Raw genomic sequence first — 15,488 nt, 5'->3', positions numbered from 1 at the left:
GTTATATCTTTTAGAAAGACATTAAATTATCAGCCAAAATCAAAGATGGATTTAGGAAAGTGTATGCTATCTACAATGTGTTTTAAGGCTGGGGGGCTGCTGTTTATCTTAGAATATTGGAGAATTAAAAGTTTTGAAATGGAAGAAGGCCATGTTGCAACTGGAGCTGCTGACTTTTCAATAAAAGTAGCAGGCCAAAGTAGACTTCTCTTCATTCCTTTCAATAATTGGATTTCAGCTACAAGGCTAAATTATCTGGTAGCTCCATTTTATTTTATTTTCCTGCCCAGGCAGTACCAAGCACAGGGACGGGTAAGTGCATGTTTGTCTGTCAAAGCTGGTAGTAAAACCTCATGAAGTCATTTCCTTTCCTCTCTCACTGAGGGGAGACTCTCGGGAGAGCCGGAGACCTTTAAATGAGGTGTCTGTCCTGCCTCACCTCCCATCCTCTTCCTCTCCTTTCTGTCAAGCTAGATGCACTGAACTGGTGAAAAAGACAACCGTGCTAATTTTCTGTTGGTGGTGGTCTGCGGTGGGGGGAAATAATACTGTTAAGCTTTTGGACAGACAGTTGTACTGAAGGAAGTGGAAAGAGCAATTTTTTTTTTTTTTTAAACCCCAAAGATGCATATCTAATTTGATTGGGGCGGGGGGGGGCAGGCGGGGGGGGAAGCATTTCATAAAGCTAATTGGGAAGGTTTGCTGTGCGGGGAAACCTTGATGAAGGAATATATCCTCAAACCTCCTCTGTGGTTGAATACCACTAAGCCAGTCTGAAATTTTATTGTTCTGAGTTGAAAACAAGTTTGTTTTCAGCTTGGAGGGGAATCCCCGTGTTAATTTTAAACCTTTTGAGTTCTAACTATGAAGTTCATTCTGTAGTAGCGCTGCTAGAGCGATGTAAATAAACAGGAGTGAAAGCCAAACATACATGACTAACACTAAATCGTGCCACCAAGCACTGAGAATCAGCTCCCTTGGCCAAAATAAGGTGTTAAATCTGGAAAGATACCAGCTGTATAAATTATGTAAAAAGTCTAAAACCAAGTTTTAAATGCTGTAGGTAACTTGCAACTGAGGGGAATATCCTTTTCAAAGGCTAACAGGTGCCTCAAAGGAAGTAGTTAAAATGAGGTGTGTTGGTCTTCATTTCAAAGCATTTACTCAAAAAAAATATGCTTTCCCCCTCTTTACATGGGAGAAATTTTAACAGTTGCAATAAAAGTTTATGGATCAGACAGGGATGTTCCTATTTGTCCCGCAGACTCTTCCCATTTCCTACTCCTCCATGCTGTAACTGTCTCCTTCGCTCTGCTGCTGTTTCAGCTGGGAAGCTGGTCTCCGATTCCTTTTTTCCATAGCACAAAGAAGAAAGAAAGGGCTAGGTGGCATTGCCCAAATCACAAGAAAATAGGTTGGTAGCTTGTGAAAGGTGGCAAGACACCTCGGGTACCATAAAGACAAGACCCTATTGCCAGGTAGCAAAGGAAAGATGTCAAAGAGAAGGATTTCCAGAGCTGGATGCAGTTGTTTTGCCTCCTTCCAAGCCAAACTGTGGGGCCTCTCTAAACAAGAAGTGAAGATGGTTGAGGGATAAGTATGGTAAAAGGGGTCTGAAAGTCAGGAGCTGTTTGTGATGTTGGACCCTAAGGATATTATCTGAGTATCTCATCCAGCTGCCTTTCCTGATGAGCACAATTAAGTCCCATGAAATAAACTATAATTGCAGGCTGAGCGTGCTTTAAGCGTTTTACAGTAGCATTCTCTGCTCTGTAAGCGCTTCCAGCCAAAAAGGATCCACTCCCCACCTGTAGCATTTGCAACACCAGCAGGTTAAAAATGAGGCAAATATACATCCAGGCTTCATGGGTGCTACTTTTCCCTATACTCGCGTGCAGAAAACTGTTTCTTAAAGCATTTTATACGATATGCTTCACTGGCCATCAGCACCACCAAGCATCTCTAGTGCCATTGGCTGCTAATTTTCATATGTGCAAATTCCCCACCTGCGGGCACAATCTTAGCGGACTCTTTCAATAAACCCAGTATTTAAGCTGTGCTAGTACATTGTAAGACGAAGGACTTCTTTGGTTGTTGTAATTGTATTTACCTGTATATACCTCTAAATACTAGTTTTGGTTACTCAGATTTAGGTTTCGGGGTTTGGTTTGTTTTGATTTGTTCTAGGATAGAAAAATCACTGCAGGTTTACAGCAAAAAATGTGGCGATGTCCTTGCTCACTTTGAGTGCCGTCACATGGTGCAAACATACACCCCGCTTGTTTCATGCCTGCTCAGGCAGGGCTTTAAACAATCGCTTGCTTCTCTGTGACTTGCCTACTCATGAGCCAAGGGAATAAAAGGGGTGGGCAGGTCACCAGGAACGAGGGTTGCTGTTGAAATCCTGTTGATGTTAATAAATAAGGTACAGGGAAAAGGTGTCAGCTTTCAGATTGTCAGGAAGTTTGGCATTGCCAGGCATTATGAACTTTTCTAGAGCTTTTGTTAATAATGCATCCACTGTACTTCAGGCATCTGGGAAGCCATCAAACAGCAGGGTCTGCAGGATCCTGCCCAGTTAGTCAGTTGCCCAAGCACGGATAAGAAAGCTGTCTCACGAAAATAATCTGTCCTTTACACTGCCAGACCTGACTGATACCTGTTGTCGACGCTCCTGTCTCTAATTGCCAAGGGAGCTTTTTCCTCACATGAGCTTCTGTTTGCATTCCTAATTGAGTTCCAATCCTTGATACAGCTAATTTTTCTCATTAGTCTGATAAACTTTGGTGGGCCACCTCGCATCAAGGTTAACATGTGTGCGGAAGGCTTTGCAGGATCAGATCTTTAGCTGTCAGCGTGTTATTCTGATACCTAAAAGCACTGTAATGATTTCTTAGGTGACTTCACGTGTTCATTCCATGTTTCTTGAGAAATCCTGAGCCTCTCTTGCCAGTTTCTTCCATCTACCCCCAAAAAACATACTGCCTTTATTCTGGATATCTTTTTAACTGCTGTTTTATCCCGCTGAGCTCAAACAAACAAGCAAGGTAAAAAGCAGTACTGTGATGCAAACTTGTGACACTTTAATAGATGCTCATCACCCACTCAGGTAGCATTATAATTGGTTTTAAGATGCCGCTCCCTTCAATTACAGCCATAAATGCAGGTCAGATGCAATGCATTTAACACATCAAGCTAAGAACAAGAAAGACTGTTTAAATGCACATCATTTTTTTTTTTTGCTTTTTTACAGAGTCCAAATTTATCATTCTTCAAGGCACAGTTTTTGTTTCCCATGACTCATCCCTAATACTCTTGCTCAAAGCAAAGAGTTCCTAGGATTTTTCTCTTGAGTTTTTTATTTTTTTGGTGCAGTCTCAGCTGTGTTTGGTATTAGCAAGCTTTCTTGTGAACCATGACTGCTCTTTTCCTATTAAACTTTTAAAAAGGCTGGGATCTATCATTCCTATAGCCAAGTGCGGAATGTAGAGCTGGTGGGCAAGAAGTTTCATTACTAAATCCATTCCAGAGTATCTCATGAAATTTTGCTGTACTTGTTTCTATCAGAAATCAGTTATGAATTCTGAAATTATTTTAGTTCACTGATTATATGCTCTCAGTAGACTCTGTTTAGTTGGTCTTACTTCCATTTCTGCATACAAAATACATTTAAATATGCTAAGCAAATCCGGTGATATTTTCAATTTCTCCTTACAAAAGCCCACCAAATTTATATGCATCTCTGTTTTCCGCCTCAGTCCCACACTGATTTATCCTATGGGCTTTAAAACCAACCCTGCTATGACATTGTTGTGCAGCTTACCCAGTTTTTCTGTGTTACTTAACATCTGTGTCTGATGTATGTTGTGGGACCAAGTATATTAGATTTAGTAACTAGCACAGTGACAGACTGAATCAGCAGACTGGCTGGTTATGGCTCTTCTGGTTTTCTGTATCACTTGTTCCATTTAAACCACAGCATGTTACATGGAAAAGTCAGATTACTTTCTGTATTCAGAGGGGACCTTTTTTTTTTTTCCTTTCTCTTTTGGTTGCAAGAATATGGAGGTGTGGTGATTTTACTTGGTTGACAGATCTCTTGTCTACGTTTCTGCCACCAGAAGCGATCCCTCAGCTCATCACAAACGCCTTACTTTCTGAAGGCTTTTCTACAGGCAGAGATGAGGCGTGTTTGCGCTCCAGCATGTAGCCATGCCGTAAGTTTCATGCGCTGCTGGGGTACAGCCCTGAGCCCATGGCTGTGTAGAGCATCGTCCCTCTGATTTTGACCTCATTTCACCTGCTGAATACGGGGGGGGCACCGCGTTACTCCCCTAATTCCCGGGGCGCGCATGAGGTGGGTGAGCCCTTCGCTCCTGCCGGCCTGCAGGGACGGGACGGGACGGGACGGCGGGGTCCCGGCTGCCGCGGCCGGGGCGAGCAGCGGCCGCTGGGTGGCAACAGCCGCCCGCCGGGGAGGCGCTGCCGGCGGGGAACGGCGCTGCCGCCCCCGGAGCCTCAGGTCCGTTCGGGATCGGCGTGTGCTCGGCCCCCCGACGGGGAGGGGAGGGGAGGGGAGGGGAGGGGAGAGGAGAGGAGAGGAGAGCTGGCAGGGAGGTGGAAGATGTTGTCGCTGGGTATGGTGCCGAGCGCCTTCTCGTGCCCCCCTCTAAATAAGAGATGCCAAAGCGATTAGATATCCCGAATACCTCTTCGGGTACCGGGAAAGGCGCTGGTTTGTACCCATTAGAGACAAATTTTCTCGATGCGGCCTTGAAACAAATCCCTGGATCACCCAGGGCACTGGCGAGCTCCCTTAGCGCATGGGGAATGCTCCCCGTTTGGATGCCAGTACCTCCCCTTTGTCCGGAGGGACCAAAAGCTGTCCCCCTCTCCCCACTCCCGTGCCTCTTCCTCAACGGGGGAGCTGGCAGCCTGCGAGCCACGCGTGATGGGTCAGTGCGTGAAGGAAACGTGACCCTGAGAATGGAGACGTGGAGGGCTGCGTGCATTCAATCCCGATGTCCCCTGTCAAAAAGAACTCACGTTCACAGCTTAATGCATGCCTTGTCTTCCTTTTAGGTTCGGGGTACGTCATAGATGAGATTATCATGCCATACCACCCCTCATATCAACAAAAATTGGCAGAATTTATCAAACTCCTGTTTCCCCCCCCCCCTCATATTAAGCAGAGAAAGGTGCCGAGTATCTCTTGCTCCCGTTTCACGGGGCTGTACCCTGGGATGGCTCCCTGTTTCAGCTGGGGCTGTCCCAGCACCGCTCACCCCTGCCCTGCTGTCGTTTGTCGGGGTAGCATGGGGTGCTGAGCTATCGCTATTTCCCAGCGCTGTGGGTTTAACCTACTTCGAAGGTTAATTCTGCTTCTTTGGTCAAGCCCCAGATTAATCTCCAAGCACTTCAGTTCCTCCCCTCTTCAACCTAAAAAAAATTTCAGGCCAGGTGGAGGGACAAGTCAGAGTCCCGTTTTTGCAAAAAGCCCTAAAATCCAGCCCCCCGCCTGTACCACGGGCACGCCTGAAAACCGACCGGGCGGCGTGTGCGGAGCAGGTGTGCAGGACCCCGCAGCGCTGGGAGGGCCACCCGCAGAGGGGCCCGCGGGGCCCGGCCTGTCCCCGGCCCCGCACGGGCTGCTGCCAGGGCAGAGCGCCCCAACCCACCCTCCTGGAACCTCTGGCACCACTTTTCTTTTTAAAAAGGCGATTGATTTTTTTTTTTCCCTCCTCTCCTTATTTTTTTTTTTTTTTTTTTTAATTTTTGAAATAAATCCGCGCAGCTGCAACAGCCCCATCCCTCCCGGTGCAGGCCCAGGCGCGGAGCGGGGCGCGCTCCCCCGCGGAGGGCCGGCAGCCCGCAGCCACCCTCCGCGCTGCCTGCCCGCCCGCCCGCCCGCTTCCTCCGCGCCGGCGGGGGCGGCGGCGCGGTCCGCCAGCACCACCCGCGGCCCGAGTGCCGCCCCTCCGCTCCGCTCCACTCCGCCCCGCTGCCGCCGCCCCGCAGCCGGCCCCAGGCCCGCGCCGCGATGGAGGGCGGGCCCGGGCTCCGCGGGGCTGCTCGCCTCCCCCCGCCGCCTTTTTTTTTTTTTTTTCTTTTTTTTTTTCCCCAGCACCCCCCCCCTCCCCATTTCCCCCTTTTCTTGAATGAAGCGTGAGGCGGAGCTCTAGGAAACCACCGCGCCCGGCTGCGCCGCGCGGGGCCGGGGCCGGAGCCTCCCCCTCGGGCTCCGCTCCTCCCCGCCTCTCCCCGCCCCCGCCGCGCCGCTCCGCTCCGCTCCCCTCCGCCGCCGCTGCCGCCGCCGGGAGAGCTCCCCGCCCGCTCCCGCCGCCGCCGCCGCCGCTCGGAGCCGCCGCCGCCGCCCGGAGCCGCCGCCGCCGCCGGCAGCAGCAGCGCGGAGCGCCCGGAGGAGCCGCCCGGAGCCGGCGGGGTGCGCGGGGCTGCGCGGGCGGGCGGGCGGGCGGGCAGCGGCGCCGCGGCCGCGGTCCCCATCGGCACCAGTCACACCGCACACACGCCCCGTCCGCGCCCCTCCTCGGCAGCGCCAGGGGCTCTTCCTCCTCTGATACAAAGCTGCTCGGGAAATGGCATTTCTCCCCGGAGCCACAGTCAAAAGCAATTTTCCTTCTTTCTTTTTCTTTTTGTTTTTTATGGGGTTTTTTACGCTCTTTCTTGTGAAAAAGAATTAATTACCTAAATACAGTTTTGGGTTTTTTTATTTTTATTTTTTTTTTGTGTGTGCGTGCGTGTGTGTGGAAGCACCGGGCTCCTGCGATCGGTGTCTGAATGAAACTACGTAAATGCATATGTCTGTACGTTGCACTGGAGGGAAAAACGGAGCACTTCTGCAAGAGCTTGGATTCAAATGTGGTTCATCTGGTCTCCAGGATTTTCCGTCTCTTTGGGGTTGTTCGCCTTCCCGGGCTGCAAGGCGAGATTTTCTGAGCTTTGACACATCTTTGGAGATGTCTGTTAAACAGGAGTCTGGGAAAAAACATTTGAAATCGTAGAGATATTTTTTTTTGTCCCTTTCCCATCCCCTTGGTGACTCGAAGCATCAAAGCGGCCAGAACTTAATGTTTCTGAAGACTTGTGATGTTTGGGTTTTGTTGTTGCTATTTTTTTTTTTAGAGGAAACTTGACGGAACATATTTATAGTCCAAGTAAGTACTTTACAGAGGAAATTTAGTTTGTGTAACTTAACAAAAAAAAAGCAGTGTTGAGGTTTCTAGCTTAAAGTGCGTTGGATTAACGTTCATCCAAGGCTGTTTAGCAAATCGTATTGAATTGCAGTTTTTACGGTGTGTGTTCGTCCGCTCCTTCGTGTCCGTGGTAGTTCAGCACCTAGGGGAAAATGCACCTGATTTTGAATCGGTATAATATTTTTTAAGATGTATTTCAACACCGAGGAGGAAATGGTCCTAAAGTAAATTTATAATAAGTAATAAATGTGCACCTGGAAGTAAAGTATTTACAGCATTTTAATCCCTATTTATACCGTGCATCTCAAACCGAGGAGGAAACACTGAGAAGACAAAAGTACCTCCGAGACCCTGAGAACTCCCCCACACCATCATGAATGAAACCGTGCCCGATACAGTAACTGGATTATAATTTTTGGTGTTATTAATTTTATTATTATTGGCTGCTTTACTTTTTTGGGTTCATCCTGCTCCTCTTCTTCCTCTCTCCCTTCCTCTTGCTGCTTCCTCCTGGGAATTATGGCTCATCCGGGGAGAAGAGGCTACGATAACCGGGAGATAGTGCTGAAGTACATCCACTATAAACTCTCGCAGAGGGGATACGACTGGGCTGCCGGTGAGGACAGGGCACCCCTGCCTCCGGGGCTCTCTCCTCCTGCTGCTGCTGCGGTTGCTGCTGCTGCTGCTGCTGCTGGGACTTCCTCTGATCACACTGGGCTGGTGTCTCTGCACCCCGAGCCCCCCGGCTCGGCTGCTGCTAGCCACGCACCCCCGGCCGAGGGGCTGCACCCCGTGCCCCAAGTCGTCCACCTTGCCCTGCGCCAGGCAGGGGACGAGTTCTCCCGCCGCTACCAGAGGGACTTTGCCCAAATGTCCGGCCAGCTACACCTGACGCCCTTCACTGCCAGGGGCCGCTTCGTGGCGGTGGTGGAGGAGCTCTTCCGAGATGGGGTTAACTGGGGCAGGATCGTGGCCTTCTTCGAGTTCGGCGGTGTGATGTGCGTGGAGAGCGTCAACCGGGAGATGTCTCCCCTCGTGGACAGCATCGCCACCTGGATGACCGAGTACCTGAACCGGCACCTGCACAACTGGATCCAGGACAACGGAGGCTGGGTACGTCCCCCGATTGCTCGTTCCCTCTCCCGGTTTTGGCCTGGGGCCGGTGAGGCTCCAGGGTGGGCAGTGCCCCGGGGAGGGGGGGGTTGCACTCGCGTTGGGGGGAGCAAAAGGTTTGCCTGGCTGGGGGCGGTCTGCACTGGTGTGTGCCAAAACACCACAGGCCTTTTGCTGGCTGTCGGTTTCACCTCATCGTGGGGTTATGGTGGAGTGGTTTGGGGCGGGGGGAGGGGGAGCAGCTACGGCTCGGGAGCGAAAAGGATGAGCGAGGCGCCCTCTTCATTAGCCGTCTCTGCTCTCCTACCCCCCGTCCACCCTGCTGGCAGCAGCAGCCCTGGCCAAGGCAGGGTCCCGCAGCGGGGTGGGAAGGGGCAGCAGAGGTGCCCGTCCAGCTGCCAGCGACAGGCATATTGCGGCAGGTCCCAGGCACGGGTGCAGCAGTGACCACGTGTGTGTGTCCATGCGTGCAAGCATCCCTGCCCATTAGGGGTGACGCGCCAGGCGGGCGCGTGAAAAACGTGAGATCCCGGTGCTACGGGCGGGCAGGTGGCGTCTACAGCTGTGGTGGGAACGGGGTTTTACGGTACAGGGTATGCCTAGTGTGAAAAATCTGTCTTTGTCTGGAGACCAGACAAAGGTGCCGGGAGCTGTGTCCAGGGGATTGTTCTGGAAAATGAGTATTTGTTGTGATCCGATGGGTGACTGTGTTTCTGGGGTAGAGATCACCTCCAGCCGGGGCTGGCTTCGGCATCATCCAGAAAGGGAAGATTTCCACTTTTGGAAAATGGACAGCTTTTACACTGGTGGTTGATTAAAAGCCCTTGCTTTTTTCCTCTCTCTTTCCAAAATAAATAACCGCATTGTAATTGGAAGGGTATTACTCTCCTTTTTTCCTATATTAATTGATATACTGTAACAAAATGTGGTCCCAGCCACTCTCCCGCAAACCAAACCTGTTGTATGTGTAAAGCTGATGATATTAACGCATTGGAGGAAGAAATGGCAAAAGTTTATGCTGAAGAAGAAACTTTACATATGAGCTGAGAGCTGGCATAAGTCACCTAGAAATGGAGGTCAGCTCAGTAGGACACCGGCAATTTCAGGTCCGGTCCCCTGTGAAGTACAGAGAGCTGACTCAGTTACACAGCACTCCTTTAAGAGATGTATGTGAAGGAATGTAAAATACAGTATATGTTTCCCAGTTAACATGGTTTGCAAGCCTGGTGTTTGTGAAGCATTACCGCATTAAATTTTTAACACTGGGTCTCTTGCTAAGTCAGCGTTAGGCTAAGTAACGTGCCACCCGCCTTGGCCACCTCTGGTAAAAAATGAAGATGTTGCCTTCCCGCTGCTGAACCCACCTGACTAAAGGGTGTACGGGTCCGGGGATCCAGAGGACACCTACATGCTGCCCTAACGGAGGGAGTAAGGCTTTGGGGCCCTTTTCTCAGCAGGCACCCACGCTGCGCATCTCCCAGAGGAGTGCTGCAGATCCCTGGCTACAAGTCACGGTGGAGGCAGGATCGTTCTCCTGCTCTCCCCTGCTTCCACCAAGAAAAAAACAATTCAAGATTCATGGGGCCAGAAGGGGGAGCAAAAAATGTGTGTGCATGCGTGTGTGTGTGTTTCTGTGTATTTATATACGTATGTATATAGAAATATGCAGACATATACAGACTCAGACACACACACATATATACACACACGCTTAAAATTACTCCAACGCTTAGTGGTTGGGACCACACTTGGGAGAGGGAGACCTATCCGCTGATCCCCTATTTCATGGATCGCTAGAGGGTTTGTTGGTGGTTTGTGTTTTTTTTTCTTCACAGAACAGATAACTGGGGGGAAAAAAGTCTGCAAACAGTTCAGGCATTTGGAGACCTTGGCTGGTTAAAAGACGAGCAGCTAAAGGGTTAGGGATTTTTGCGATTGCACTTCTGGGCTGGGATGCCTAACTTGTGCGTAAGTCCCTCCTCAGGCTGGAAGCCCGTTTGCGGAGCTGGGGCCCTCAGTTCGCTCCAGAGCCAGTGAAGTCATTCTGTTGACTCCAATAAGCTTTGGATCAAATCCGTAAGCATGCTGGAGATGTATTGTCCTGCGGGTGTATTGTGTAAAGAGAAACATAAATAATGAATAAAACCGAGAATGTGAAAAGACAGGTGTTACCAGGCGTGATTGGCCAGATGAGGCGAGTGCTGGAGCTGTTTCTCAACGGTTAGAAATACAAGAAACTCGGACTATAAACACTGACTGCCTTTAAAAGGAAAAGATGCTTCTTATTGATAACCGTTTAGTTGTTTATTGAAGTTTCCTATAAACAAAAGCTCCAGAGCTTGGATGCATGTGATGCCATTTACTGCCGGGTGTTATTTGTAATGTACACATGGAAGAAGATGTGCAAAATATTACCCCAAGGTGGCTTTTGCCTGTCTGTCTGGTAAATGGCTGGTACCTTTGGGCCATGGGATTGTTAAACACAGGCAAAACCTTCTAGCTGGTTACAAAGAGCAAAAGACTAACATGAAGTTACAAACACAGCTTTTAGGATCCTCTCTTCAGACAGATGAAATCAAGGATGGCATGGGGCGGTGGATTTTTCTTTTCTTTCTTCTTCTAGTTGTCAAGATCTGTCAGTGGAAAAGGCTGCTTTAATAGATGCACTCAGTCTTCAGCTTGGCATTTGCACCATACACCATGTACGAACCTTATTAAAGCGTCGTAAATGGCTCTTCTGAAGTAGCTGATCACCTTGTAGGTGGTGACGCTCTGTAGGAACTCAGCACGGCTGCCTGCAAGATGTCCCTAGCACGCAGGTTGCTGCAACAAGCAGCAGCACCGGCTGTTGTAGCCTTCTCCTCCTTCATGTTGTGGCTCCCCGGTACGTTGCAGAGTGGTGAATTTATTCAAGGCTGTGTAGCACTAGAGAAGGGAGCATCGGAATTAGTCACGAGCGTATGTTAGACAGTGAGTAAATTGGACAGCGCGTGGTTTGAGTCTGTTGTGTGGGCCTGTGTCTTACGCTTGGGTCTGAAGTTTGGTTGAAATTTCTTTCTTATTTGTCTGTTTCTTTCGAATCAGTTCTATAAGTTGACAATGTATTTTCAGGACATAAACTTTTTATATTGCAAGGAAAATGAAGGAAAGAAGCATATGGAGGGGCAGGTTGGAAGGGGATATAGCTGGTGAAGTATAAATTTTAGGCACTAGACATTGCTGTTAGTGGTGTCTGGGGATTGTTAGTACCCTTACACTTACAATACACAGCGTCATGAGTTTGTTTGAAACTTAGAAAAAAGCAACAGATGGGGACTGCCTGCACAGAGGCTGTATTATTAGCTTGTGGTTCTGGTGGCAAATAAATGCAGCTTTCAAAGATTTTCACGTAGGCCAGGATACCACAATATTGTACTTTGGCCTGATAACATCTTAATTGTGTTACAAAAGAAATAAGAGGAGAACCAGCTCATCTCTGCGATTTTGTAGCACTTGGTATAATGTATGCTTTCTGATTGACAACTTAATGGCTTCATTTCGTTTTTTAGAGCCTGGTGTTTGAGCTGCAGAAGGACTGGCTTGGCAGCCGGCTGTCGTGCTTGGCGACTTTTGACTCTGCCGTAGGGAATGTTGAAGTGATGCAGCCAGTGCGGGGGAAGTAACTGTGATTGTCTTGCAGTGATGGGTTCCCTCTTTGTGCACACAACCTAATGTGTGCGGGAGCCGTGCTCAGCTCTGGGCGCTTCTAGTCCGACATACAGCTTCCTCCTCGAGCTGTTCAAGGAAAAGCAAGAGCATGAGAACTATAGAAGGAGACACTGGCACCGTCATATATGTGTAGACAAGTACGTTTTCGATGTAAAGAATGTAAAGAAGCCCAGGTGAGAGAAGCAGCAGCATGTTGAAAATTCAGCCAAGAAAGCATCATTTTAAATGACAATGTTTACATTTGAACCGGGAACGCAATGGTTGTGTGTTTTCATCCGATTCTGTTCTTTTATTGTGGTTCTTTATTCTGTTTGAGAGCTAAGGCCAGATATGGGGAAGGATTTAGATGTCTGAAGTTGACCTTAGGTGGAACATCCTCTGAGTGCCTGCCTAGCCAGAACGGTGGCAGAAATCTCTGGCTTCTTGCTGTTCCTTGCTCGAGCCAGCCAGGAGCTGCTCATGCCTTGAGAGAGGGGAGCTGCTCGGCACACTGTGGGGGACACCGTTCCCAAGAACCTCCATGTCCCGAAGCTGGCAGGCGTCCTCTGGCCCAGCTGCTGTCACTCACATGCCATCCTTGTGCACAAATACAGCCAAGGAGAAGCCCCCGCTTTTCTTGGCAGCTCCTTGGTTAAGGCCTCCCTTGAGGTAAAGGTAGGTTTGCCTACGAGACCTTCTCCAGCCTGGCAGGGAGTATACACCCGCATGTCCAACATCTCAGGAAGCTTTGCCTGCCAGATAACTGCTGGTTTTGCCGAGGTATCCTCCCCTTTGGCAACAGGGCTTCTCCTCATCTGCAGGGGTGAGATTTCATTTGGTGGAGGAGGAAGAACCAGGGTGTCTAATTCCCGCGCTCTGATGTGTTTTCTCAGGTGGCTGTCTACAGCCAAATGAATAAACACTTCTTGGACCAGCAACTAGACCCCAGGTTTCCCTTCTCCTGGGTTGCCTGCCTTAATCACTAAGCTTCCTCTTTTTTTTCTTTTTCTTTTTTTTTAATTGGCCTAGTAAATCATTAATTCTTTTTGCTCGGTAGCACACCTTGGAAAGGAAATGTGGAGAGTCGCCATGCCCCACGACGGTCCGTAGCCCCATGAAGGTGAGGGATGGCAGATGTATCTGGACAGTGCTAGAGGTCATGGATATCGGTGTGACACAAGGGCCTTCACGTGCTCATGCGTGGGGCACTGACTGAAACCTCATCCCTTTCAGGCTCTGGAGCTGCTCTCCCAGCACCTCAGCCAGGCACCTGCATGCGCAGTGCGTTGCTTTTCTCCCAGGTCCCGAGCAAAAGCCTGTCGCTCATCCAGTGCGGGACAGTGCCTTGCTCGGAGCTGGATGCCCCGTGCTGGAGCAGAGGCACTTTGAAATACTTTTTTTTTGCCGGCGACATGCGGCCTTGTAACGACTCAATCCCCAGCGGGGCTAACCCCAAGTCACTGTTTGACTGGTAAAAGGAAACTATCTGAAATCCACTCAGTTAAATAAATGAATTGGCAGTTTCAAGTGTTACACCTTTTAGGTCCTTTGCCAGTTTTTGTGGCTTTGTGGGTTTATAATCGAATTCTCAAAATATTATCAAAATATTTTTCTTTTTGCTTTTGCTGAAGAGTGAAGAATTCATTCTGCGGAGGCAAGGAGTAGAAGAGGTAGTGCAGAAAGAGAAAATGATTGTGGTTCTCTAATCCCTTTCATTTATAATAGCTCTCTCCGTAACTTGCAACAACATGAAGTTGCGTATTTTCTCAGAAGTCTTGTCTCCTTTCCTTTCCTTTCCTTTCCTTTCCTTTCCTTTCCTTTCCTTTCCTTTCCTCTACTTTCCTTTGCTTTTGTTACCTTTCCTGTCCTTTCCTTTCCTTTCCTTTCCTTTCCTTTCCTTTCCTTTCCTTTCCTTTCCTTTCCTTTTTTGTTTTTTTTTTTTAATATATGTATTGACCGTGACCTTTCAGATTTCAGAACCAGGGGTCTTGGTTATGGAGATGATGTCATTTGCCTTGATCTTGCAAAGAACCATAAAGTTCAAACAGCAATCCTATTAAAAAGTTTTACTTTACTTTCAATATTGAGAAAGCAGTTAGTTCTGTGCCTGCATTAACACAGGCCTCTCTCAAGCTACTGCATCAGCTCTGCTGGGTAGTAAGTAGCTTAGTTTTTCGAGTGTGTAGCTTGAAATTCGGAGTTGGTAATCCACGAAGAAAATCCAGTTGAATTTTTCTGCCGAGGCGCAAGCATTTCTCCGATGGCAAAGCATGGCTCTAGCAGGAGAATCACAAGACCTATGCAATGATGTGTGAAATTGCATGTGGAGCAGAAGTGTTTTCCCAGCAGCCAGATACCAGGGCCCGGGCTTCCTAAGGCAGCACGAGAACTTTGTGCCACATTGCTGGCAAACATTAAGCCCTTGTGCCCGACACAGGTGTCCTTGACGAGAGGGTCATCTTTCAGTGGGTTGCACCTGTGATAGTGGAGGGAGGAGGATGTAGAAACGGGAGCGGTGCTCAGGTGTTGCTCCAAAAGCTCTGCTGTGGTTTTGGTCTTGCGTGATGGTTTGTGCCGGGCGCACTGACGAGCCGGGCTCGCGCTCCGCCATCGCCACCAAGGGATGCCAGGCCCGGGGCTTGGGGCAGGTTTGGCTGAAGTGACAACCTCTCCTTACGCTGCTCAGCTCGCTAATGCAAGCTGCCAGCAATCTTGCTGTGTCCTTGCTTTCCCTCTCACTCCGCAGCCGCCTCGCCGGGCTAGCCCATGCTGTTTTAGCACCACAGTCCTACCCCGGGGCTGCCGGCAGGGCAGCAGGCCCTCACTCCTGGCCTGGGGTCTGGGTGTCACAACCTGGGTCACCAGCCTTGGCAGTTGAGCAGCCGTAGCTAAAAACCAGCATATGCCTGATTAAATAACAGCTCTCCTGCAGCAAAGTGAATTCTTATTTTTTAGCTATTGCATTTCCATCCCTTTTAGTGATCAGGGTTACAGTGAAGGGTGCGGCTGGGCAGGGGTGAGCTCGCAGCCGTGCACCCCAAGGCTGGCCAGGCATGCTCCCCGCTCCCGTGGCGTGCACGCTTGTATTTGGTGGGTGTCTGGTTCTTTTCCTGTTTTGTCTTTCTGCTTTGTGGAGGGCTGGCGGTGTTCAGCTTTCTGCAGGCCTTTCTGACCGTCCCTTTCCATCACCGCCACTGGCGCCGGGCACTGGGCATCGGCCATGGCCCTGGGTGCTGCCGCCCGGCCATCGGCCATGGCGTGCGCCAGGTCCGGCCCTTCCCACCTCCCTCCCCGGCCTGTTTTGTTTTCCTTCACGCCCTTGGGAGGGTGCAGCCCAGCCCTGTTTGGTTTGTTGGTTTTTTAAAAATAATTTATTTATGAGCACCTCGTGGTTGCTCCCGTACCTGCTGATTTAGTAATAGTAACAGCAACACTTGTTACTCAGTGGCAGCAAAATAGTGATTATTTCTGAGG

General features: G+C 49.5%; 1 protein-coding gene across 3 annotated transcripts in view; it reads left to right on the top strand.

Moving 5' to 3' along the window:
• Positions 1–6,280: 6,280 nt before the first annotated feature.
• Positions 6,281–15,488, top strand: part of BCL2 (BCL2 apoptosis regulator) — a 97,014-nt gene continuing 87,806 nt past the window's right edge. Inside the window, exons 1-2 of one of the 3 annotated variants that reach the window (XM_075744905.1) lie at positions 6,281–8,327; positions 8,957–9,189. In XM_075744905.1, the coding sequence (XP_075601020.1) occupies positions 7,734–8,327; positions 8,957–9,007 (645 nt within the window). In that variant the 5' untranslated portion in view covers positions 6,281–7,733 and the 3' untranslated portion in view covers positions 9,008–9,189. Of the gene's footprint in view, positions 8,328–8,956; positions 9,190–15,488 lie in introns of those variants that run through there. The other 2 variants (XM_075744904.1, XM_075744903.1) reach the window with 2 other exon arrangements.

Source organism: Balearica regulorum, chromosome 2, assembly GCF_011004875.1.
Source record: "Balearica regulorum gibbericeps isolate bBalReg1 chromosome 2, bBalReg1.pri, whole genome shotgun sequence".
Lineage (NCBI taxonomy): Eukaryota > Metazoa > Chordata > Aves > Gruiformes > Gruidae > Balearica > Balearica regulorum.
Note: the sequence above shows the minus strand (reverse complement) of the source record. Positions and strands in the feature narration are given on the sequence as shown.